This window comes from Thalassophryne amazonica, chromosome 5 (assembly GCF_902500255.1).
Source record: "Thalassophryne amazonica chromosome 5, fThaAma1.1, whole genome shotgun sequence".
In the NCBI taxonomy this organism is placed as follows: domain Eukaryota; kingdom Metazoa; phylum Chordata; class Actinopteri; order Batrachoidiformes; family Batrachoididae; genus Thalassophryne; species Thalassophryne amazonica.
Window position 1 is genome coordinate 122,856,264 of NC_047107.1, and position 26,226 is coordinate 122,882,489.

Below are 26,226 nucleotides of genomic sequence, written 5' to 3' on the forward strand. Positions count from 1 at the left end.
AAAGACGAGTTTACGCTCCAGCACAACACAGTTCATGCTAGTGCGCGAATCAAAGGCATACTCGTGTAAGTGCGCCTTTAGCAAGAGAAAGCCTGCTTTGCGTTTCTCACTGGCCTGCAGTACAAACATGGGCACATACCTGGTTACTGTATGCCTGTGGGGCCAGGCGCTTGTACAAAGGAGCCACCGTAGTTGCCAGATTTTGGAAGTTATTCCTGATTTTGTCCTCCTGACATGTCGAACAGAGATGCATGATGTATCAAGACAAGAGGAACACACAAACAACGTCAAACAAAGATTTAACTGCATCATCTCAGAGGACTAAAGACCAACACAGACAGGTCCATAAGTATTTGGACAGTGACCGCCTTTGTAATTGTGCCTCTGTACACCGTCACAGTAGAGTTAAAATGAAACAATCAGCTTTAAGGATTTTAGTAAAAATATTGAATTAACCGTTTAGAACCTACAGCTATTTTTATACACAGTCCCTCTATTTTCAGAGTCCATACGTAATTGGACAAAATAAATCTAATGATTAGTATTGATACAAATGATCACTTTTACAGCCACTTCTGCTTAAATAAATCAGAGGATGGATACATGAACATTTCCAGGTCCATGAATGTGTTCTGGACTTCATTTACATCATTCAGAAATAGAAACCCTATGGGAAATCTGTCTGGAATAGTACAATTAGGAAACTAGTGAGGGAAGCCACCAAGACACCCACGAAAACTCTGGAGGAGTTATGATCTTCTGTAAGGTTTCTAATGTCACTAACCTATAATGATTTGGTATCAGTGTGTTTTGTGTGGATTGAGCAATGCATTTTTGAAAATCTTCCATAATTCATGTCTCAATCTGGATCAAGGGGATCAAGCCCCAAAAACACCTCAGCGTAAAATTCAACTAAACTAGAACCTGAATTGTAGTTTGATACCTTGATCTGCTGTGTGGGTGTTTCACGTGTTATCAATCGTGTGTTTGTATGTAATAAACACCAGTTGTTCCAGTTGTGCAGTGTGTGATCAGCACCTCTTCAAGGTGATCTCCCTGAAGCCTGAACTTGCGCGGCAATTTGCTGCGGGCGTACTTGCAGCCATTAAAGTACATACTCCAGGAGCAGCCAAAGGAGAATGAAGCACCGCAAGTCTCTGGATCCTTTCCTTGACACGCACAGGTACGGCTGCAGGGGGAGACAATGAGCACTCAGCACAACCCAGTTTTCTCAGCTCTGAATCCACCATACAGTACCATCCTAGGACCATACTTACAAACTTACCAGATGTGCTTGAACTTTCAAAGAACCCAGAAGGTCTTGCATCCCTACTGAACTCCATTATCAGGGTCATCATATGCAAATAAGCTTTCACCACATAATTACAAGACACCACATGATCACAGACCCAAGGACTTTACCTCAGAAGCTGCTGACCATGACCTACTTTTTTGGGGTCAAATCCAGGTCACGCATAAAATATGCCACCTGTGTTGGTCCACATGAGCCTTCGTTGCACAATTACTCAACACAAATTGTCTCAGACCCAAGATATTTGGGATGTAGCTTCATCACGAAACCCTCTCATCTAAGTTCAGGGGGTGCTGATGTTAACCTACTTTTTGGGGTCAAATCTGGGTCAACATTTATAAATAATCCATCTATGTATCCGTTTATGCATCTGGAGCCTTCATCACACAATTACTCAACACCAAATTATCACAGAGCAAATCAATTTGGGAAACAAATTCATCTCACATTCCTCTCATGTTAGTTTCGAGGGTGGTGACTTAGAAATACTTTTTTTTTGGGGGGGGGGGGGGGGGGGGGGGCGGCAAATTCAGGTCAAAGCATAAAAGTAGGTCATCTGTGTGAGTCCATACACATATCCGGGGCCGTCGTAACACTTTTGCACAACAACAAATCGCAGACCAAGAATATCTGGACTACAAGGCCATCTCAGAACTCTTGTGGATTCAGAGGGTGCCTACTTTGACCTACTAGGTCAAATCGGAGGATTCCAATATCAGTGACTGCCCAAATACTTCTACATCTACAGTACAGTACCAATTCTGAAGGGAGCTACATGTCTGTTCAAGTGCACATCAGAAGGTGTGTAAATTAGGTGCAATGCCTAATGTGCATCCTTCAATGGAAAGGCTGCAGCTGCTTCGGTAGATGGTTCACTTCTTCACATCAACTCCCTACTGCACAAAAACATCTCGCAGGTGTCAAACTTTGCACTCGTGCTTGTCAGTGGCACCTCTTTTTCACCTCCATTAACAGAACCGACAATTTCCTGGTCACAATCTCTAACCTTTAGTGTGCGTTTGAATTCGAAACTCACTCGTCGTTGAGGGCGCAGCGTCGGCTGGTGGGGTTGCCGTATTTGGTGAGGGTGTCACTCAGCTCGCAGTATAGCCGGTCAGCCAGGGACCTTGGGATGCCTTCCCATGCCAAGATGACAATGATGATGACGGCGTTGGCGCAGTGGTGGCCCACTCGCTGACGCACCAAACATAGCGCTTCTCCTTCTCGCTGCTTACGACGGATCACCTGTACGGTAGAGACTCGCGTAATGCTGACATCCCACAGGGTCTGATTGTTTTGCAAGAAGTAACAGTCTGTGTGTTGCCCTAACTTCAGGTTACTGAACAAGCTAAGGTAGCAGGCTAACATTGTTTTGGATGTTTATTAATGTGTATTTTTGTGGAGTGGGTGGTGGATTTCAAAATTTGCTTTGGTTTGGACATTAATAATTATGGCCTGCTTATTTCTCCAGTAATCTAACATCATCAAGCTACTAATAGCTGCTAAAAATGCTAACACAGCTAGCATATAAAGTTATATGACACAAGAATTTTACTTAACAGAAATACTGGAGCATAGATATCTTAGATAACAAGCCATATTATGACAGATATTTGGAATAAAATGATCAGAAAGGACAGAGTCCTCCACAACAGCTAGCAGCCTCTGAGCTAAGCATGGCTCAGCAACACCACACGAACCGACATTCAAAGTGGCTAAAACCCCTAATTATACAGAACGTTATGGTTTGCGACGTCTTACACAAAGGCGTAATAAACATTAATTCACTCCCCGTACAACTGTCATGGAGGGGAGCGCTAGCAATAGAGACTAAAACTGTTTTTCTGCTGCATACAAAACCCTCCAAAGGTCAGTCTGGAGGATGGAATAGTGGAGAAAAATACCTTGAACTCTCCGTCGAGCCAGAATCTTTGCTTGGAAACTCGTGAGGAAAATCTGACTATTTCAATTTAGCACAAAAGATAACGCTAACGTAGCTCTACTGCGATAGGTCAAATAGTTGATCCACATTTGTCTCAGATCTCAAGAAGACACATTTTCTGGAAGTAGAGATTTTTTTATGTTGGGTCTTTCTGAGCTTCCAAGGGTTCTGAACGCAGCATGTGTACCAGGCTGCTGTAAAGTTAGACATTTTAACATGAGCTTCTACGGCAATGTGCTCCTTTCTTCAGCCAGCCTCAAGTGGCTTTTTCCCTCTTCCGCTTCATTTTGGATGGCTGGTGCTTGCCGCTTGGTCTTTTCATATGCAAAAAAGCAGCTCTCACTCCAGTTTCCTCTTCAATGTGCCAGTATCTCTCTCTCTCTCTCAATTCAATTTTCAATTTCAATTCAATTTAACATGGAAAACATGCATTTACATTGTCAAAGCAAGTGTTACATAGTGCAAAAACAAAAACAAAAAAAAAAGATTTGCATACAGTTAACAATATTCTACAGCAAATAAATGTGTAAATAGGAGATGTGGGATTTAAATAATAGTAAAAATTGTGCTTTTAGTGTAAAAATGTACTATCCTATAATATGTGTTATATTATACATAGATAAAGTGACATAGCAGTTTAAAGTGTCTCTCGGTCTCTCTCAAGCGCACGCATGCACACGCACGCACGCACACACACACACACACACACACACTCTTCCCCTCCCTCACTCGGGCGGCCGTGGTGTTTTGTATCCATAAAACCATTAGCAGGACGTGTTGGCATGAAGTGCACGGGGAGGCTGGACAGTTGTTACAGTGACAGACCTCCTACCGATTTACTCACTGTGGGGGACGACGTCAACGAGGTGTCTCCCCGTCTCTCTCACACACACACACACACACACACACACACACACACACACACACACACTGCATAAATCTGCTGTTGCTGACTTGTTGCTTTTGTTGTCAGGTGTCGTAAAACTCCTCTCACTTTTCTTCTCCCTCTCTGGCTCAAAACATTAAAAAACAAAACTAAACACCAGAATCAGAACTTTATTTGTGGGTCAAAGACATGCCGGGTTGACACTGATGTGCCTTTAAAATGATTATATGGATAATCTCTGCACCTGTCGCTTTAATCAATCAATCAATCAATTTTTTTATATAGCGCCAAATCACAACAAAACAGTTGCCCCAAGGCGCTTTATATTGTAAGGCAAGGCCATACAATAATTATGTAAACCCCAACGGTCAAACGACCCCCTGTGAGCAAGCACTTGGCTACAGTGGGAAGGAAAAACTCCCTTTTAACAGGAAGAAACCTCCAGCAGAACCAGGCTCAGGGAGGGGCAGTCTTCTGCTGGGACTGGTTGGGGCTGAGGGAGAGAACCAGGAAAAAGACATGCTGTGGAGGGGAGCAGAGATCGATCACTAATGATTAAATGCAGAGTGGTGCATACAGAGCAAAAAGAGAAAGAAACAGTGCATCATGGGAACCCCCCAGCAGTCTACGTCTATAGCAGCATAACTAAGGGATGGTTCAGGGTCACCTGATCCAGCCCTAACTATAAGCTTTAGCAAAAAGGAAAGTTTTAAGCCTAATCTTAAAGTAGAGAGGGTGTCTGTCTCCCTGATCTGAATTGGGAGCTGGTTCCACAGGAGAGGAGCCTGAAAGCTGAAGGCTCTGCCTCCATTCTACTCTTACAAACCCTAGGAACTACAAGTAAGCCTGCAGTCTGAGAGCGAAGCGCTCTATTGGGGTGATATGGTACTACGAGGTCCCTAAGATAAGATGGGACCTGATTATTCAAAACCTTATAAGTAAGAAGAAGAATTTTAAATTCTATTCTAGAATTAACAGGAAGCCAATGAAGAGAGGCCAATATGGGTGAGATATGCTCTCTCCTTCTAGTCCCCGTCAGTACTCTAGCTGCAGCATTTGAATTAACTGAAGGCTTTTTAGGGAACTTTTAGGACAACCTGATAATAATGAATTACAATAGTCCAGCCTAGAGGAAATAAATGCATGAATTAGTTTTTTCAGCATCACTCTGAGACAAGACCTTTCTGATTTTAGAGATATTGCGTAAATGCAAAAAAGCAGTCCTACATATTTGTTTAATATGCGCTTTGAATGACATATCCTGATCAAAAATGACTCCAAGATTTCTCACAGTATTACTAGAGGTCAGGGTAATGCCATCCAGAGTAAGGATCTGGTTAGACACCATGTTTCTAAGATTTGTGGGGCCAAGTACAATAACTTCAGTTTTATCTGAGTTTAAAAGCAGGAAATTAGAGGTCATCCATGTCTTTATGTCTGTAAGACAATCCTGCAGTTTAGCTAATTGGTGTGTGTCCTCTGGCTTCATGGATAGATAAAGCTGGGTATCATCTGCGTAACAATGAAAATTTAAGCAATACCGTCTAATAATACTGCCTAAGGGAAGCATGTATAAAGTGAATAAAATTGGTCCTAGCACAGAACCTTGTGGAACTCCATAATTAACTTTAGTCTGTGAAGAAGATTCCCCATTTACATGAACAAATTGTAATCTATTAGACAAATATGATTCAAACCACCGCAGCGCAGTGCCTTTAATACCTATGGCATGCTCTAATCTCTGTAATAAAATTTTATGGTCAACAGTATCAAAAGCAGCACTGAGGTCTAACAGAACAAGCACAGAGATGAGTCCACTGTCCGAGGCCATAAGAAGATCATTTGTAACCTTCACTAATGCTGTTTCTGCACTATGATGAATTCTAAAACCTGACTGAAACTCTTCAAATAGACCATTCCTCTGCAGATGATCAGTTAGCTGTTTTACAATACCCTTTCAAGAATTTTTGAGAGAAAAGGAAGGTTGGAGATTGGCCTATAATTAGCTAAGATAGCTGGGTCAAGTGATGGCTTTTTAAGTAATGGTTTAATTACTGCCACCTTAAAAGCCTGTGGTACATAGCCAACTAACAAAGATAGATTGATCATATTTAAGATCGAAGCATTAAATAATGGTAGGGCTTCCTTGAGCAGCCTGGTAGGAATGGGGTCTACTAAACATGTTGATGGTTTGGATGAAGTAACTAATGAAATAACTCAGACAGAACAATCGGAGAGAAAGAGTCTAACCAAATACCGGCATCACTGAAAGCAGCCAAAGATAACGATACGTCTTTGGGATGGTTATGAGTAATTTTTTCTCTAATAGTTAAAATTTTGTTAGCAAAGAAAGTCATGAAGTCATTACTAGTTAAAGTTAATGGAATACTCAGCTCAATAGAGCTCTGACTCTTTGTCAGCCTGGCTACAGTGCTGAAAAGAAACCTGGGGTTGTTCTTATTTTCTTCAATTAGTGATGAGTAGAAAGATGTCCTAGCTTTACGGAGGGCTTTTTTATAGAGCAACAGACTCTTTTTCCAGGCTAAGTGAAGATCTTCTAAATTAGTGAGACGCCATTTCCTCTCCAACTTACGGGTTATCTGCTTTAAGCTACGAGTTTGTGAGTTATACCACGGAGTCAGACACTTCTGATTTAAAGCTCTCTTTTTCAGAGGAGCTACAGCATCCAAAGTTGTCTTCAATGAGGATGTAAAACTATTGACGAGATACTCTATCTCCCTTACAGAGTTTAGGTAGCTACTCTGCACTGTGTTGGTATATGGCATTAGAGAACATAAAGAAGGAATCATATCCTTAAACCTAGTTACAGCGCTTTCTGAAAGACTTCTAGTGTAATGAAACTTATTCCCCACTGCTGGGTAGTCCATCAGAGTAAATGTAAATGTTATTAAGAAATGATCAGACAGAAGGGAGTTTTCAGGGAATACTGTTAAGTCTTCTATTTCCATACCATAAGTCAGAACAAGATCTAAGATATGATTAAAGTGGTGGGTGGGACTCATTTACTTTTTGAGCAAAGCCAATAGAGTCTAATAATAGATTAAATGCAGTGTTGAGGCTGTCATTCTCAGCATCTGTGTGGATGTTAAAATCGCCCACTATAATTATCTTATCTGAGCTAAGCACTAAGTCAGACAAAAGGTCTGAAAATTCACAGAGAAACTCACAGTAACGACCAGGTGGACGATAGATAATAACAATAAAACTGGTTTTTGGGACTTCCAATTTGGATGGACAAGACTAAGAGTCAAGCTTTCAAATGAATTAAAGCTCTGTCTGGGTTTTTGATTAATTAATAAGCTGGAATGGAAGATTGCTGCTAATCCTCCGCCCCGGCCCGTGCTACGAGCATTCTGACAGTTAGTGTGACTCGGGGGTGTTGACTCATTTAAACTAACATATTCATCCTGCTGTAACCAGGTTTCTGTAAGGCAGAATAAATCAATATGTTGATCAATTATTATATCATTTACTAACAGGGACTTAGAAGAGAGAGACTAATGTTTAATAGACCACATTTAACTGTTTTAGTCTGTGGTGCAGTTGAAGGTGCTATATTATTTTTTCTTTTTGAATTTTATGCTTAAATAGATTTTTGCTGGTTATTGGTAGTCTGGGAGCAGGCACCGTCTCTACGGGGATGGGGTAATGAGGGGATGGCAGGGGGAGAGAAGCTGCAGAGAGGTGTGTAAGACTACAACTCTGCTTCCTGGTCCCAACCCTGGATAGTCACGGTTTGGAGGATTTAAGAAAATTGGCCAGATTTCTAGAAATGAGAGCTGCTCCATCCAAAGTGGGATGGATGCCGTCTCTCCTAACAAGACCAGGTTTTCCCCAGAAGCTTTGCCAATTATCTATGAAGCCCACCTCATTTTTTGGACACCACTCAGACAGCCAGCAATTCAAGGAGAACATGCGGCTAAACATGTCACTCCGGTCCGATTGGGGAGGGGCCCAGAGAAAACTACAGAGTCCGACATTGTTTTTGCAAAGTTACACACCGATTTAATGTTAATTTTAGTGACCTCCGATTGGCGTAACCGGGTGTCATTACTGCCGACGTGAATTACAATCTTACCAAATTTACGCTTAGCCTTAGCCAGCAGTTTCAAATTTCCTTCAATGTCGCCTGCTCTGGCCCCCGGAAGACAATTTGACTATGGTTGCTGGTGTCGCTAACTTCACATTTCTCAAAACAGAAGTCGCCAATAACCAGAGTTTGATCCTCGGCGGGTGTGTCGCCGAGTGGGGAAAAATGGTTAGAAATGTGAACGGGTTGGCGGTGTACATCGGGGCTTCTGTTTAGAACTACGCTTCCTCCTCACAGTCACCCAGTCGGCCTGCTTTACCGGCTGCTCGGGATCTGCCAGAGGGAACTAACGGCGGCTAAGCTACCTTGGTCCGCACCTGACTACAGGGGCCTGGCTAGCTGTAGAATTTTCCACGGTGCAGAGCCGAGTCTCCAATTCGCCCAGCCTGGCCTCCAAAGCTACGAATAAGCTACACTTATTACAAGTACCATTACTGCTAAAGGAGGCCGAGGAATAACTAAACATTTCACACCCAGAGCAGAAAAGTGCGGGAGAGACAGGAGAAGCCGCCATGCTAAATCGGCTAAGAGCTAGTAGCTGCGCTAAGCTAGCGGATTCCTAAAAACACGCAAAGTGAATAATGTGTAAATAATTTAGAGGTGATTCAGCAGAAGGAGTGCTTAGTTAAGGCACGTGAAGATAACACTGTGAAACAAATCGTAATCTAGATAACTAGATCAATCTGATCAGTGGAAAGGTGTTTGACACGCGCCTCCTCTCTAAAAGGTGCGATGGCTGCAATCTGTGAAGTCTCCTCCACCACAGGGGTCTGACACAACAGACAGTATGCCTTTTGATTGTAACCACCAGAGGGCGCTGCAGTCTACAGCAAACAGTGATCCAGTTAAGTAACGTTATCTTTGTTTGTTTTGTTTTTTGTTTTAAATTAATCTCTCAGCCAACCGGCACCTGGTATTCGATACACGATAATAGAAACCCCATGTCTTGGTCACGCCTCCTCACAGTCGATAAATGTGTGGATCCGGGCCCTTATGTGAGACGGAGGGGCTGGATGATCGAGAACCGACCCATCATGTGGGGTGACTCGCTGAGTGGGCGTGTCTCACAGATCAAGCAGGAGTAAAGAGATGGACGTCTGTGACGTATGTCCAAGCTCAGTGTGTGTGTGCGTAATGTCCTGTCAGCCTGTCCGCCTGTGTTCACTGTTATACACACAGTTAATCTTTGTGATGCCTCACCCATTTTGCAATAGGACATCCTCGTGAGCTCTTTCCCTCTTTGCCGGTGAACACCACCTTCTCAATGCGGACTGCATCACCTTTCTCTCCAAACCTGCACAGGAGCAGAAGAAACATTTCCAATAAGAAGTTCACCTCGGATCTGGAATTATTTATTTCCTCCACAATAGACATTCATGACAAAATGTTCTGACATTTAAACACGTGCATGTGTTTGTTTGTTTTTTCCTGCCTGCAGGCCCTCCGGCCCTTTCAGGTCCAGTCAGATCAGACCTGTGCATTGTGGTACTGTGAGAATTTTTCAGATGTTGGGTCTCGGCTTGCCTCAGCTCTCCTTCCAGTTTTGACACCTGCCTTTGTGAACACAGTAGCTCTAAGCAGATTTGCTGCAACAGTGAGCACAAGAAGCTGCTGGTGAACTGGAGCCACCCAGAGGAGGCAGAAACAGTGGGAGGGTAGTGGATATATACCCACAGGGTCAGAGGTAGGTCAAAGGTCAGCCCCAGACTATGGGGTCATCCCACCAATAACAAAAGTGACTTTTGGTCCAACATCCCCCACATTCATGCTGCCCTCGCTCAGGACAGGTCACTCCTTGTAAAGGCCCACATCAGCGTGCAAACCTCTGCAAAGTCCATGTCCTGTAAAACACCACAGGACTCAGAGGAGACTGGGTGGACAGAGACGGAGAAGGAGGAGGTGTTCTAGAAGTGATCAGCTGCTTCATCTCATTGTGCTTTAACACTTTGTGCACAGATGTTTTCCTCGCCAGAAAACCTCTCCACTCTTCCGTCAAACGCCAACACACTGGGATTCGAGTGCACACAACTTTTAAAAGGTGATGACAGGTGAACCTCGATATATGCTATACACAAAACACAGCCATGATTAAAATACAACCTTTTGGTACACTGCACCTTACTTTACACTTAGATTACACTCTGCCGAAATGGCCAACTGGAGCTGGATACATATAAAAACACACTTGTGCAATGCGCTTAGCGCATACCTCCGACGTCTATGTTCACATTATCATATTTTCCAGAGTATAAGTCGCACCAGACTGTAAGTCACTCCTTTTGTCTGTATTATCACCTCTTCCATTTGGGATTTTTGTGCACTGTTCGACTGCAGTTTTTATTTCTGGCATGTATTCTTTTATTATTGGAGTTTATTTCGATTCATGTTTTGAAAACCCTAAAATAGTTATGAACACGTCATGTGACTTGGTATAGAAGTCACATAGGAGTATAAGTCGCAGGGCCTCCCAAAATAGTAAAATAATAATAACAATGAAAAAACACGACTTATACTCTGCAAAAAATGGCAACACCTGAAAATGATAAATCAAACATTGACAGCTCTTGATGGAATTACATGACTGGAAAACAACGTCCATCCAACCTTACAGATTAACCTTCCTTCCTGTGGCCCCCCCCACCCCGCACCCAACACACACACACACACACACACACACACACACTCTCTCCATCTTCCTGTCATCACTCATCCTGCCCCGGATGGGAATTCTCACCTGGTCTCCATTAGGTCTCGTATGGAGGATACCGTGGGTCCAGATCCCAGGTGGTTGTAGTACGGTCCTTCATCTTTTTCCACAATTTGCTCTGAAAACAAAGACAAGAGTGATTAAACATTTCAAACTCTTTGATCAGAATGGCACAATTAACTGAGAAACCTTTGAAGATGTGTTTCTGACCACCAGGGTCCGGTTTCATAAAGCAGTCTAATCTTTTAGTCTATTAAACCATCACCTTGGGGGAGGTGATGGTCTAGTGGTTAAGGTGTTGGGCTTGAGTCCAGAGGATCATGGGTTCAAATCCCCACCTGACTGGAAAATCACTAAGGGCCCTTGGGCAAGGCCTTTAATCCCCTATTGCTCCCGGTGTGTAGTGAGCGCCTTGTATGGCAGCACATCGGTGTGAATGTGAGGCATAATTGTAAAGCACTTTGAGTGTCTGATACAGATGGAAAAGCGCTATATAAATGCAGTCCATTTACCATTTATTAAATTTACTTAATTGACTACGGTTAGTCGCCTGACATTATCTGTCTAATCACATCTCATGTTGACACCTAAACTTGTAGATTAGCCATCTTAGATTAGTCAACGATTTTCACGGGCATAATGGCCTCGTAAGCGCCGTTGCCAAGAAATGCCTCTAATGCACCAGAGTTTTGTTTACGTCCGGGTTAGTCATTATCATGAACTATCCAGCTTTTGTTTCATTTACTGGCTTTATTAACATTTACAGACACATACGAACTGCAGAAAGACGTGCTTAGCTCTTAGCCTAGCAGTTCTTCTTCTACACTTCCATCAAGCCTTTTCGTGCACACAACACTGCTCAGTGTAACAGCGACACACGTTGGCTAATGTGAGAACTGTCATAAACACATCATGTCAGTCGCCTGCTATAAACATGGCCACAAGTGGAGGAAGCTCTCCTTTTGGAGGAATACGAGTGATGTAGGGGTGCTTGAGTGTTCCATCAAGTGGTGGTACATGATAGCCACCATTTTTTGCGGTAAGACACTGACATTTTGTCAACTAAAATAAGATTAACCTCTTTGTGTACCAGCCTAAAAACCTTAGTTAGGAAGTGCAAAACTTTAGCCGACTAAACACTTTGTGCAACGACTAACATAAAAAAATTAGTCAACTAAGTGAGTTTGGTCAACTACACAACATTAGACTGCTTGATGAAACCAGGCCCTGATCTAGAAGCCATAGAACCAGAACACACTGGTGGACATCACTGAGGGAATTCTTTCTCGCTGAGAGGAAACCATTTGCTCCTCTTCATAGAACTTAATTTAGCTCAGGACATTACTACTGGAGCAAAGGTCACTCAGGTGGTAGAGCTGGGTGTCTGCTAACCAACCAAAGGATCAGTGGGTTCCAGAAACCAGATCCAGCTGGTCACACAGAAGGACTGAACCACAGTGTCACCTTATTCTGAGCAAAATTCTCAAGTCACTTCAGGACATCACGGCTGCTTTCACAAATGAATATCACCTGCATCAGAAATTAATGTAGTCACGTCTCCATTGGGTTCAGAAGTACCGATCAGGAGGGGTTTGACCACAGCTCAGGGTCTCGTGGGGGAAAAGCTGCACGAGTGTGACTGCTGGTGCGCAGTGAGGATTTTAGGAGGTTTTAATGAGTGAGTCAGGATGTGTGAGCATGCATGAGGAGTCACACTGTGTGTGTGTGTGCCTTTAAATGACTCAGTGAATCGACTCCTGTCTGCAGTTTATAAACAGGCTAAATACTGCTTTCTTAACTCCACTTTTTGCAGGATTAGTCACAAAATAATGAACATATTTTGGACACCAAAGTCCAAAACTCCCCAACTTCCACAATCAGAACTTCCCGGCTCCATTCCACTAGCCAGACTAACTCCAATCTGGATTAAAGAAGGGGTCAATAACATGAAAGTGACTGGAAGGTAGACCAACCTCATCATACTCGCACACTGACACTCGGAATTTGAGAACTGTTTCGACAGAGGGCCACCTGAGGAACACTGTGTGCAAATTTGGTGTATGTGACAGTAATTGTTGAAGGAGTAGCATTTGTCATGAAAATTATTATGCGACGAAATAATCTGACTGGTGGCCTTGACCATGACCTTGAGCACAACTTTGTGTCTGGATTACCTGAGGAACATTGTGTGCCTGTTTGATCCAAACTGGATCATAAATGTAGGAAAATAAGGATTTTTTTTTTTTAAACTGTAGATGAGAATCCCCCTTGGATCTGCTGTGGCGACCCTGAGTGAAAACAAGGGAGCAGCCATAGGGGCTTATTTACTAATCATACTTAAATGTATCTTTTAATATATATAAATATATTTTGCAGTGCTAAATAAAGAAGGGTGCAATTCAAAATGTGTTTGAAGCTAAAGATAGACTAGCAGTGTAGAAATGTCGGAGCAACAACAAACATACACAAGTGCTAGTCTTACACACCTCTCTGCAGCTTCTCTCCCCCTGCCATCCCCTCATTACCCCATCCCCGTAGAGACGGTGCCTGCTCCCAGACCACCAATAACCAGTAAAAATCTATTTAAGCATAAAAATTCAAAAAGAAAAAATAATATAGCACCTTCAACTGCACCACAGACTAAAACAGTTAAATGTGATCTATTAAACATTAGGTCTCTCTCTTCTAAGTCCCTGTTGGTAAATGATATAATAATTGATCAACATATTGATTTATTCTGCCTTACAGAAACCTGGTTACAGCAGGATGAATATGTTAGTTTAAATGAGTCAACACCCCCGAGTCACACTAACTGCCAGAATGCTCGTAGCACGGGCCGAGGCGGAGGATTAGCAGCAATCTTCCACTCCAGCTTATTAATTAATCAAAAACCCAGACAGAGCTTTAATTCATTTGAAAGCTTGACTCTTAGTCTTGTCCATCCAAATTGGAAGTCCCAAAAACCAGTTTTATTTGTTATTATCTATCGTCCACCTGGTCGTTACTGTGAGTTTCTCTGTGAATTTTCAGACCTTTTGTCTGACTTAGTGCTTAGCTCAGATAAGATCATTATAGTGGGTGATTTTAACATCCACACAGATGCTGAGAATGACAGCCTCAACACTGCATTTAATCTATTATTAGACTCAATTGGCTTTGCTCAAAATGTAAATGAGTCCACCCACCACTTTAATCATATCTTAGATCTTGTTCTGACTTGTTCTCTAATGCCATATACCAACACAGTGCAGAGTAGCTACCTAAACTCTGTGAGATAGAGTATCTCGTCAATAGTTTTACATCCTCATTGAAGACAACTTTGGATGCTGTAGCTCCTGTGAAAAAGAGAGCTTTAAATCAGAAGTGCCTGACTCCGTGGTATAACTCACAAACTCGCAGCTTATAGCTTATATAGCAGATAACCCGTAAGTTGGAGAGGAAATGGCGTCTCACTAATTTAGAAGATCTTCACTTAGCCTGGAAAAAGAGTCTGTTGCTCTATAAAAAAGCCCTCCGTAAAGCTAGGACATCTTACTACTCATCACTAATTGAAGAAAATAAGAACCCCAGGTTTTTTTTCAGCACTGTAGCCAGGCTGACAAAGAGTCAGAGCTCTATTGAGCCGAGTATTCCTTTAACTTTAACTAGTAATGACTTCATGACTTTCTTTGCTAATAAAATTTTAACTATTAGAGAAAAAATTACTCATAACCATCCCAAAGACGTATCGTTATCTTTGTCTGCTTTCAGTGATGCCGGTATCTGGTTAGACTCTTTCTCTCCGATTGTTCTGTCTGAGTTATTTTCATTAGTTACTTCATCCAAACCATCAACATGTCTATTAGACCCCATTCCTACCAGGCTGCTCAAGGAAGCCCTACTATTATTTAATGCTTCGATCTTAAATATGATCAATCTATCTTTATTAGTTGGCTATGTATAGGCCAATCTCCAACCTTCCTTTTCTCTCAAAAATTCTTGAAAGGGTAGTTGTAAAACAGCTAACTGATCATCTGCAGAGGAATTGTCTATTGAAGAGTTTCAGTCAGGGTTTAGAATTCATCATAGTACAGAAACAGCATTAGTGAAGGTTACAAATGATCTTCTTATGGCCTCAGACAGTGGACTCATCTCTGTGCTTGTTCTGTTAGACCTCAGTGCTGCTTTTGATACTGTTGACCATAAAATTTTATTACAGAGATTAGAGCATGCCATAGGTATTAAAGGCACTGCGCTGTGGTGGTTTGAATCATATTTATCTAATACATTACAATTTGTTCATGTAAATGGGGAATCTTCTTCACAGACTAAGGTTAATTATGGAGTTCCACAAGGTTCTGTGCTAGGACCAATTTTATTCACTTTATACATGTTTCCCTTAGGCAGTATTATTAGACGGCATTGCTTAAATTTTCACTGTTACGCAGATGATACCCAGCTTTATCTATCCATGAAGCCAGAGGACACACACCAATTAGCTAAACTGCAGGATTGTCTTACAGACATAAAGACATGGATGACCTCTAATTTCCTGCTTTTAAACTCAGATAAAACTGAAGTTATTGTACTTGGCCCCACAAATCTTGGAAACATGGTGTCTAACCAGATCCTTACTCTGGATGGCATTACCCTGACCTCTAGTAATACTGTGAGAAATCTTGGAGTCATTTTTGATCAGGATATATCATTCAAAGCGCATATTAAACAAATATGTAGGACTGCTTTTTTGCATTTACGCAATATCTCTAAAATTAGAAAGGTCTTGTCTCAGAGTGATGCTGAAAAACTAATTCATGCATTTATTTCCTCTAGGCTGGACTATTGTAATTCATTATTATCAGGTTGTCCTAAAAGTTCCCTGAAAATCCTTCAGTTAATTCAAAATGCTGCAGCTAGAGTACTAACGGGGACTAGAAGGAGACAGCATATTTCACCCATATTGGCCTCTCTTCATTGGCTTCCTGTTAATTCTAGAATAGAATTTAAAATTCTTCTTCTTACTTATAAGGTTTTGAATAATCAGGTCCCATCTTATCTTAGGGACCTCATAGTACCATATCACCCCAATAGAGCGCTTCGCTCTCAGACTGCAGGCTTACTTGTAGTTCCTAGGGTTTGTAAGAGTAGAATGGGAGGCAGAGCCTTCAGCTTTCAGGCTCCTCTCCTGTGGAACCAGCTCCCAATTCAGATCAGGGAGCCAGACACCCTCTCTACTTTTAAGATTAGGCTTAAAACTTTCCTTTTTGCTAAAGCTTATAGTTAGGGCTGGATCAGGTGACCCTGAACCATCCCTTAGTTATGCTGCTATAGACTTAGACTGCTGGGGGGTTCCCATGATGCACTGTTTCTTTCTCTTTTTGCTCTGTATGCACCACTCTGCATTTAATCATTAGTGATTGATCTCTGCTCCCCTCCACAGCATGTCTTTTTCCTGATTCTCTCCCTCAGCCCCAACCAGTTCCAGCAGAAGACTGCCCCTCCCTGAGCCTGGTTCTGCTGGAGGTTTCTTCCTGTTAAAAGGGAGTTTTTCCTTCCCACTGTTGCCAAGTGCTTGCTCACAGGGGGTCGTTTTGACCGTTGGGGTTTTTACGTAATTATTGTATGGCCTTGCCTTACAATATAAAGCGCCTTGGGGCAACTGTTTGTTGTGATTTGGCGCTATATAAATAAAATTGATTGATTGATTGCTGGCAGCAGAGAGGTCCTGCAATGACACCTGTGAGCCATTAGAGGGCATACCTCCATTACAGCCCTAACTCACGGTATCTATTCTAGGCCAGGCTCAGCTGTCAGCTGGTTTATTTTTGGAGGGAAGAAACTACACAGACAACTGCATACATAACTGATTCCGCTTGTTTCTGAAATGACATGATAAAGCGTCTGAAGAGGAGTGGGTGTGTTGAACTTTTGGTAAGATTCTACACCCAAAGAAGACAAACGTAATGTGAATCTGTTCAGTCAGACCACCTACGACCGTGTAAACAAATGTGCAACATAAGACTCAAACTACGAGGTTAAAACCGCTTCCAGCTCGACAAAAGCTCTTTTAGCTGAACCCGACTGGGATGTCGGCAGCAGCCTTCACACAGTCAGAGCCACGCGGCTCAAAAGAGCTGGTGCGGGAAAGAGCCAACAACCTCCTGCACATGGATTCAATATGTAAAACAATAACTGTAGTAACATATCTGCTGTTGCTAGAACAACATTTGAATAGCTGCTGTACCCATTTACAACTTGGTGGACTTGGACAATGCAGATAAAGAGCCATGTCCAAAAACACAGACAGGTACTGTGACCGAGAATCGAACTTAAATCCGAATCATGCACACAAACCTGATTTCTGATTTGTGTATCTCTTCACTGATCTACGTGGATTCACAACTTCACAAATAAGAAATAACTTTGAGCAAAGAGAAGCGCGCCAAACCGGAACTCTTCCAACCGTCTTGTGTACATACATGATGGTGAATATCATGCTGCATTATGGGTAATGACAAAACAATAAATTACATGATAAAGGTGATTTGGGGGAGGTGATCGTCTAGTGGTTAAGGCGTTGGGCTTGAGACCAGAAGATCCTGGGTTCAAATCCCAGCCTGACTGGAAAATCACTAAGGGCGCTTGGGCAAGGTCTTTAATCCCCTATTGCTCCCGGTGTGTAGTGAGCGCCTTGTATGGCAGCACCCTCACATCGGGGTGAATGTGAGGCATTATTTGTAAAGCGCTTTGAGCGTCTGATTCAGATGGAAAAGCGCTATATAAATGCAGTCCATTTACCATTTGATAGAGTGTAATCGAGCTTTTCTTTTTTCAAGCATAAATTGGTCTTAATCCATCTGAAAATCCAGATCAGCCAAATGTTGAGACCTTTGTAGAGGTACTGACTGTGCTCGGGAGAATGTTTGGTTATTGATTTCTCTGTCTGACTATCAGCAGGATTAAAGATCAGCAGATTAGATGAAGTCTTCAAAAAAAAATTACACTATTTTCTTGAAGTTTAAGAGTAGCGAAAAAGAGAAAACTGTTTTCAGGCAAACTCAGAGTAGACTAAACACATATTATAATAACAGAAAAATTGTTCTCTATGTCAAAAACAAAAATTCTGACAAAATTAAGACGGTTTATACAAGTCTCTTTACAAAGCCTGCAACTGCTGTTTGGCCCAGATCCAAAAAGATATCCATATTTGGCAGCTTGTTGAGTTTTTGGCAGAGGTGTGTACTTTATCTGTACCTGAAAACTGTGAATGCAGTACAGTGCATCTGGAAAGTATTCACAGCACTTCACTTTTTCCACATTTTGTTATGTTACAGCCTTATTCCAAAATGGGTGAAATTCATTTTTCCTCAAAATTCTACACACCATACCCCAAAATGACAATCTGAGGGTTTTTTTTTTTAGATTTTTGCAAATTTATTAAAAATAAAAACTAAGATATCACATGTACATAAGTATTCACAGCTTTCGCCATGAAGCTCAAAATTAAGCTCAGGTGATCCTTGAGATGTTTCTACAGCATAACTAGAGTCCACCTGAGGTAAATTCAGTTGATTGGACATGATTTGGAAAGACACACACCTGTCTACATATAAGGGCCAACAGTTGACAGTCAGAGCACAAACGAAGCATGAAGACAAAGGAACTGTCTGTAGACCTCCACGACAGGATTATCTAGAGGCGCAAATCTGGGGAAGGGCACAAAACATTTCTGCTGGTTTGAAGGTCCCAATGAGCACAGTGGACTCCATCATCCATAAATGTAAGAAGCTCAGAGTCACCAGGACTCTTCCTAGAGCTGGCCACCCGTCTAAACTGAGCGAACGGGGGAGAAGGACCTTAGTCAGGGAGGTGACCAAGAACCTGATGGTTACACTGTCAGAGCTGCTCCAACATTCCACTATGGAGAGAGGAGAACCTTCCAGACGACAACCATCTCTGCAGCAATCCATCAATCAGGCCTGTATGGTAGAGTGTCCAGACAGAAGCCACTCCTTAGTAAAAAGCACATTGCAGCCCACCTGGAGTTTGACAGAAGGCACCTGAAGGACTCTCAGACCATGAGAAACAAAATTATCTGGTCTGATGAGACAAAGATTGAACTCTTTGGCGTGAATACCAGGCATCATGTTTGGAGGAAACCAGGCACCATCCCTACAGTGAAGCATGGTGGTGGCAGCATCATGCCGTGAGGATGTTTTTCAGCAGCAGGAACTGGGAGACTAGTCAGGATTGAGGGAAAGATGAATGCAGCAATGTACAGAGACATCCTGGATGAAAATCTGCTCCAGAGCACTCCTGACCTCAGACTGGGGTGACAGTTCATCTTTCAGCAGGACAATGACCCTAAGCACACAGCCAAGATATCAAAGGAGTGTCTTCAGGACAACTCTGTGAATGTCCTTGAGTGGTCCAGTCAGAGCCCAGACCTGAATCTGATTGAATATCTCTGGAAAGATCTGAAAATGTCTGTGCACCGACACTCCCCATCCAACCTGATTGAGCTTGAGAGGTGCTGCAAAGAGGAATGGGCAAAACTGCCCAAAGATAGGTGCACCAAGTTGGTGGCATCATATTCAAGAAGACCTGAGACTGTAATTGCTGCCAAAGGTGCATCAACAAAGTAATGAGTGTGAATGGTGTGAATACTTATATACATGCAGTGGTGGGCACAGTTCCACTAATCCGCTAACCCTTAATTAGCAAAGCTAACTTTTTTGTTAGCGGATTAGCTTTTCAGCAAACTTCAAAAACCATCGGCGGACCAATTAGCCTCTGATAAATTTAGTTTCGATAACTTTTAGGCCGCTAACATTTATTTTTACATAGTTAGTAATGGTGAAAAACATTTATAAACCCTGTTGGCTCATTTTACACATTTTACAAAAGCACATTGATTTGTAAACACCAACACACACGTTACATTAACTTATGTTGGTTTTTACATAGAATGAATGAGTCAACCAATCAGTGTCAGCGGAGGCTCAGTTTACCCATAATCCCTTTGGGTATCTTTGTGTTAATGTTCAAAACTTCAGAATTAGTGCATTATTTTACAATTAACAGACGTGGTATATTTTCACTTTGTACAAATGTCAGACTGGACATTAATGTAGTTATTCTATCCGGATTAATTTTGTTTAGAAACCAAAACCATAAGTCAAATCTGTTTTCCTTTTCAAGATGTCTGCCTCAAGGTAAATGACGCTTCCCTACAGCAATGGGCAGGGCGCACAAAGAGAGAAGTGCTAACTCATTGGCTGTGTTTGGGATTGTGATCGCATTGGATTCTATCAGAAGTATTGGTGGTGTTTAAACTCAAAATCGTCTTGTTAGTAGCTGACAGTGTACCGGAGACAATACTGAAAGTTAGCGGTTAGCTGTAGCTTCTGATAAATATTCCGGTTTAGCGTTATGAAAGATAACTTTTTAGTTAGCTGATTAGCGGTTATTGAAGCTAACTTTTTGATTAGCTGTGCCCACCGCTGTGTACATGTGATTTCTTAGTTTTTGTTTTTTTGTTTTTTATAAATTTGAAAAAAAATTCCAAAAAAGAAATTTCATGTCATCATGGGGTGTTGTGAACAGAATTTTGAAGGGAAAAATTTATTCTCTCCACTTTGGAATAAGGCTGTAACATGACAAAATGTGTAAAAAGTAAAGTGCTGTGAATTCTTTCTGGATGCACCATTGAACAGACTCGAGCATAGAAGCATAAATGCATGAACTTACCCACACAGGTGCAGGTGGGGAACTCTGCTTGGAGGTCCTTGGAAGGTGTGTCCAGCAGATTCTTAGTGGGGGTGTCTAGATAACGCAGGGGAGACTCGAGGAAACCTCTAAGTGAAGGAGAAGAGGGCAGACTGTCCTTAGTTGGTGTGTCCTCAGAATAGCACGTAGTGGAAAGTACTGCTACATCACCCAAAGTTTCAATTTTCATGCGTTTAGGCAAAGGTGAACATGGAACGCTGAATGGATCATCTAACACACCCGGTGGCTGCTGCTGTTGCGGGAGAGTTTCCTGTTCTCGGGAACTGTGCTGGGTGCCCTCATGCTGCTCCATAGGTTTTTGTGTAGCAGCCTGGTTGAAAATAGTTTCATTTTGGCTGCCTGACCTGTCCCTGACAGCTTCCATCTCCTGACTGGCTGGAGGTGTGGAGCTTTGGGTGGTAGACGTGAAGGGAGCAGACTGGGAGGTGGACGATGATAAGGGTTTGGGATTTTGAGGAAGTGTAGCATTCTCCGGCATGGGCTGAGTGGCAGGTGGGTTTGCGCCAGTGTCACCAAATTCTTCCTCAAACTGGCGGATCAGCTCTTCATACTTTGGGTCTATGTTGGTGAGGCCCGGTAATTGTGAGGTGCTGAATGGAGATGTGGAGGTCGTAGGTGTGGTGGTGCTGGCATCACTTGAGGACAAGCTGCCTGCTACCTCTGAGCCCGCATGAGCTACAGAGATCACAGCTGGAGGCTGAGAGCCTATGAGGGATGGGTTTTTTTCTGGCAAGGCAGGAAGAGAGGATGAGGCAATCACTGAGGAGTTTAAAATGGATACCTGAGTTTGGGCTGGGGCAGAGAGACCAACAGCAGCAGCCTGAGTGGAGTTACTGAGCAGGGGCAGAGTGGAGGATGGACTTGGTTGCATGCTGACTTGTGCCAGAGCTCGGTCTGTCATGAGGGCCGATGGTTTCTTTATGACGATCTGATTCTGAGGCAGGAATGTTGGCATGGAGGCTTTCTGTTTGGTCTTCTTGATAATTATCTGTTTGGGTTTGGGCATCGGTAAGCCTGGAAGTAATCCACTCATAGCTTTTATGACAGGAGAACCTTGGGTGCTTTTCTTCTTCTTGAGGTCCTTGGGCTCTTGTTTGATAGCCAGATGTGGAAATCCTTCTGCCTCCATCTGGGGCCACCATTTCTTCAAGCTTTGGCAAGCCACAGGTCCACGTGTACCCGGCACTCCGAGGCCAGAGGTCTGATTAGAAAAGAGGTTTCTCTTATAGTGAAGGTGTTGTTGCAAAGCTGCTTGAGTGGAATGATGGATAGCTGCCTGGCCAGGAGACATGGGAATACCAGGGTAGTGCTGACCTTGCTGTTGACCATTAGCCACACCGTAATGTCCACTGTGTGTTGCTGTGTGACAGTACTTGTCACCGGACCCTGGCTCTTGCTTTATCCTGACTGAGTTGTCTTTCGTCTGGATACCTCCATTCTGATTCAAACATAGCCGCTGTTGGGCCGGAAGCTTGAAAGGAGCATTGTTGAACTTGGTACAGTTTTCACCAAGCAGCTGTTTGAGCTCTGACATGGGGTCTGACCTGTTGTGAGGTGCAGCAGCATAGTGAGACTGAGGCTCAGACTTCATGCACATCCATGGATTCTTCTGATCAGATGCTTTGCCTGAGCCCTGGGGCCATTGCTGTGACTGCTGGTTAAAACCTGCAGGTTTTCCCTGACTTGGGAAGGGAGAGGTAGAGGATGTAAGAGGGGAAGCATGAGATGGCTGTCCCTGGGATTGAGGCCTGTGGTGATCACAGGATATTGGGGCCTTCTGGCTTTTGTGTTGACCTGGAGGAACAGATTGTGAGTGTGAGAAAGATGACTGGGAGTCTGTAGAGGACTGAATCAAGCTAGTGCCATTTGACTGGTGGGATGTGAGGTTCTGGGCATGTTGATGGTAGTGGAGGTTACTGTTGTAAAGAGATGGTCCTGGTGAGCTAACAGCCTGGAGATTTGTACTAGACAGCTGGGTCAAAGCTTCAATGGCAATGGCTGTCTGAAGACTAACATTCTTTTCCTTGGCTATGGAGAGCACCTGGGGAGAGCATGGGATTGGGGGTTTAGAGCACGGCACTTGTTCTTGGTGAAAACTTTGAGTTCCTGGTTGCTGCTGGGAGCATGAAGTAGACAAATTGTGGCCACCATTCACCTGGGTGTAGGGCTGAGGGTGATGCTGCACATGGTGTTGTTTCAGTTTAGCCTGCACCTGTGGGCCAGCATCAGCCATACTGCAAGCACTCTGATTTTCACCTATTGCCAACTTAATCTTCTTCTCCAGCCACTCAAGGTAGTCTGGACAGTCAGGCCCATCACAGCTGCAGTTGGGGGGCTTGTGTCCATGTTTGGCTTGGCTCAGAGCTGTCTGTAAGGTATTGAGATCTTCTGACGGGTGACAGTTTCCATCAGGAGCCCCAGCAGCGACTCTAGCCTGAGCCCCCTCTGCACCCATCTCCTGAGTGAACTTTTCATACAGCTGGACTGTGTTTGGCTGCACCAGGGGGCAGGCAGAAGATGAAGATGGAGGAAGGGAACCAGCAATAGCAGAAAAAGCCACCAGATTTTGGGCATCCTCCATGTCAGCATGGTGAACAAGTGCACCGGGGGCTGTTCCGCTGCTGCTGTCCCAAGAGGGTGGTTGCTGAATGTCACTGGCTTTGCTGTGCCCTGACACCCAGCACTGCCTCGGAGTCATGCTCCCTGCCCTCTGCTGCTCTGCTTTCATAGATGGCTCATCTTCATTAGAGTAGTGATTCACCCCATTGGCCAGTTCCAGGCTCAGCGCGCCTTCCTGGAGGCGGTCATGTGAACCAATTTCCATCTGGCCTCCACTTCTGGGGCCATCCACTAAAGTGACTTCCAAAAAAGTCTGAAAGAGAAACATGACGAGATGTCAGTCAAATTAAAAAAAAAATAAATAAATAAAATGTAGCACTGACAAAGAAAATGATGTTGAAATAATCACCTTGGTTAAATAATCAATATTTAAACAAGTATTTGTCCCTTTGAATTTAAGCAGATTGCCTGACATACATACTGTGTATCTACATGTTTTCCCAGTCATTTTTTTTATTACTTTGTAGCAGCACATTTTCGATGCAAAAATGATTCTTGTGTCGTGCACAGCAGGTTTTTGCTGTAATAAAAGCTCTCACAGTCAGGAGGACAGGCTTTTGCAAATTGTTGTTGACAGACTGCTGTAGCTTCTTCAGGCGGTTCAAACAATGTCACGGATTCTTAGTGGGATACGAGTGATGGACTTTGACTTGGTCAATGTAGAACATTTACCTTTGTCTTGTTTAATGATTGCTGTGCTGCTCTATCTTTGTGATCTGGATCACTGCCCTGCTGAAAGCTGATGCTCACAAGCTTTACTTGCGTTTTTGTAGTATATTACATTTCATTCTCTGTATTAGGGAAGGATAGAGAAGTGTGGGAAGAGCTGCTTAGTCCGCTGCTACCATAACCCAGACCCAGAAAAGCAGCAGAAAATGACTGAAGAAATCTTCCCATATTATGATTTTCCAATTCATTTTGTCAAGTTGCACACTAACCTTCAGACGAGTTGATTATTTTACAAGATAGTGGATGTTTAATTTCTATTCCTTCGACTATGACATCACCGAGTGATTGTACAAGTGGCAGGTCATGCAGCAATCTCACCATTGTTTGTGAACGTAAACCCGAGGTCAGTAGGAAACAAAACAAAAACACTCTGAATCTTTGTGTGGAAATCAATGAGTAAATTTTTTAAAAACAACAAAATTACTGCCACATGTTCTTGTAAACTTTAAATTGTCTGTAGGTGTGAGCATATTTGTGTGTCTATATGTGGCCCTGTGACAGACTGGCGTCCTGTCCAGAGTGAACCCGCCTCCTGCCCTATGACTGCTGGGATAGGCTCCAGCTCCCTGTGACCCTTCATTGGAGTAAGCGGTTGAAGATGAGTGAGTGAGTATTTAAAAAGTGCAATAAAAATGGTTGTAACTTGTCTATGATCAATCCCACCAAATGACACTTCCCACTATGCCACAAGTGTCACTTGCAAGGCAGCAAAATCTGTGATCAAACACCTGAATTAACAAACTGGTTAAACCTTTGAACATGTAAATAACAATAATGTAATTTTTTTTTTATTTAAAAGTCCAGTTAATACACACATCTTCATGTCATCTTCATCTTCCATTGTACAGTAGTGTTCAGAATAATAGTAGTGCTATGTGACTAAAAGATTAATCCGGGTTTTGAGTATATTTCTTATTGTTACATGGGAAACAAGGTACCAGTACATTCAGTAGATTCTCACAAATCCAACAAGACCAAGCATTCATGATATGCACACTCTTAAGGCTATGAAACTGGGCTATTAGTAAAAAAAAAAAGTAGAAAAGGGGGTGTTCACAATAATAGTAGCATCTGCTGTTGACACTACAAACTCAAAACTATTATGTTCAAACTGCTTTTTTAGCAATCCTGTGAATCACTAAACTAGTATTTAGTTGTATATCCACAGTTTTTCATGATTTCTTCACATCTGCGAGGCATTAATTTTGTTGGTTTGGAACCAAGATTTTGCTCATTTACTAGTGTGCTTTGCATTGTCTTGTTGAAACACCCATTTCAAGGGCATGTCCTCTTCAGCATAAGGCAGCATGACCTCTTCAAGTATTTTGACATATCCAAACTGATCCATGATACTTGGTATGTGATATATAGGCCCAACACCATAGTAGGAGAAACATGCCCATATCATGATGCTTGCACCACCATGCTTCACTGTCTTCACTGTGAACTGTGGCTTGAATTCAGAGTCTGGGGGTCGTCTCACAAACTGTCTGCAGCCCTTGGAACCAAAAAGAACAATTTTACTCTCATCAGTCCACAAAATATTCCTCCATTTCTCTTTAGGCCAGTTGATATGTTCTTTGGCAAACTGTAACCTCTTCTGCACGTCTTTTATTTAACAGAGGGACTTTGCGGGGGATTCTTGCAAATAAATTAGCTTCACACAGGTGTCTTCTAACTGTCACAGCACTTACAGGTAACTCCAGACTGTCTTTGATCATCCTGGAGCTGATCAATGGGTGAGCCTTTGCCATTCTGGTTATTCTTCTATCCATTTTGATGGTTGTTTTCCATTTTCTTCCATGCGTCTCTGTTTTTTTTGTTTTGTTTTTTTTGTCCATTTTAAAGCATTGGAGATCATTGTAGATGAACAGCCTATAATTTTTTGCACCTGCGTATAGGTTTTCCCCTCTCCAATCAGCTTTTTAATCAAACTACGCTGTTCTTCTGAACAATGTCTTGAACGTCCCATTTTCCTCAGGCTTTCAAAGAGAAAAGCATGTTCAACAGGTGCTCACTTCATCCTTACATAGGGGACACCTGATTCACATCTGTTTGTTCCACAAAACTGACAAACTCACTGACTGAATGCCACACTACTATTATTGTGAACACCCCCTTTTCTACTTTTTTTTACTAATAGCCCAATTTC

At 42.7% G+C, this 26,226-nt stretch overlaps 1 protein-coding gene across 3 annotated transcripts in view; it reads right to left on the bottom strand.

Annotated features, from left to right (window-relative positions):
* Positions 1-26,226, bottom strand: part of tet3 (tet methylcytosine dioxygenase 3) — a 97,682-nt gene that overhangs the window by 8,336 nt on the left and 63,120 nt on the right. For all 3 annotated transcript variants that reach the window (XM_034171239.1, XM_034171238.1, XM_034171240.1), the window contains 6 exons: positions 20,688-23,598; positions 10,986-11,076; positions 9,452-9,545; positions 2,349-2,557; positions 1,039-1,189; positions 140-229 (listed from right to left, as the gene is read on the bottom strand). In XM_034171239.1, the coding sequence (XP_034027130.1) occupies positions 140-229; positions 1,039-1,189; positions 2,349-2,557; positions 9,452-9,545; positions 10,986-11,076; positions 20,688-23,550 (3,498 nt within the window). In that variant the 5' untranslated portion in view covers positions 23,551-23,598. The remainder of the gene's footprint in view (positions 1-139; positions 230-1,038; positions 1,190-2,348; positions 2,558-9,451; positions 9,546-10,985; positions 11,077-20,687; positions 23,599-26,226) is intronic.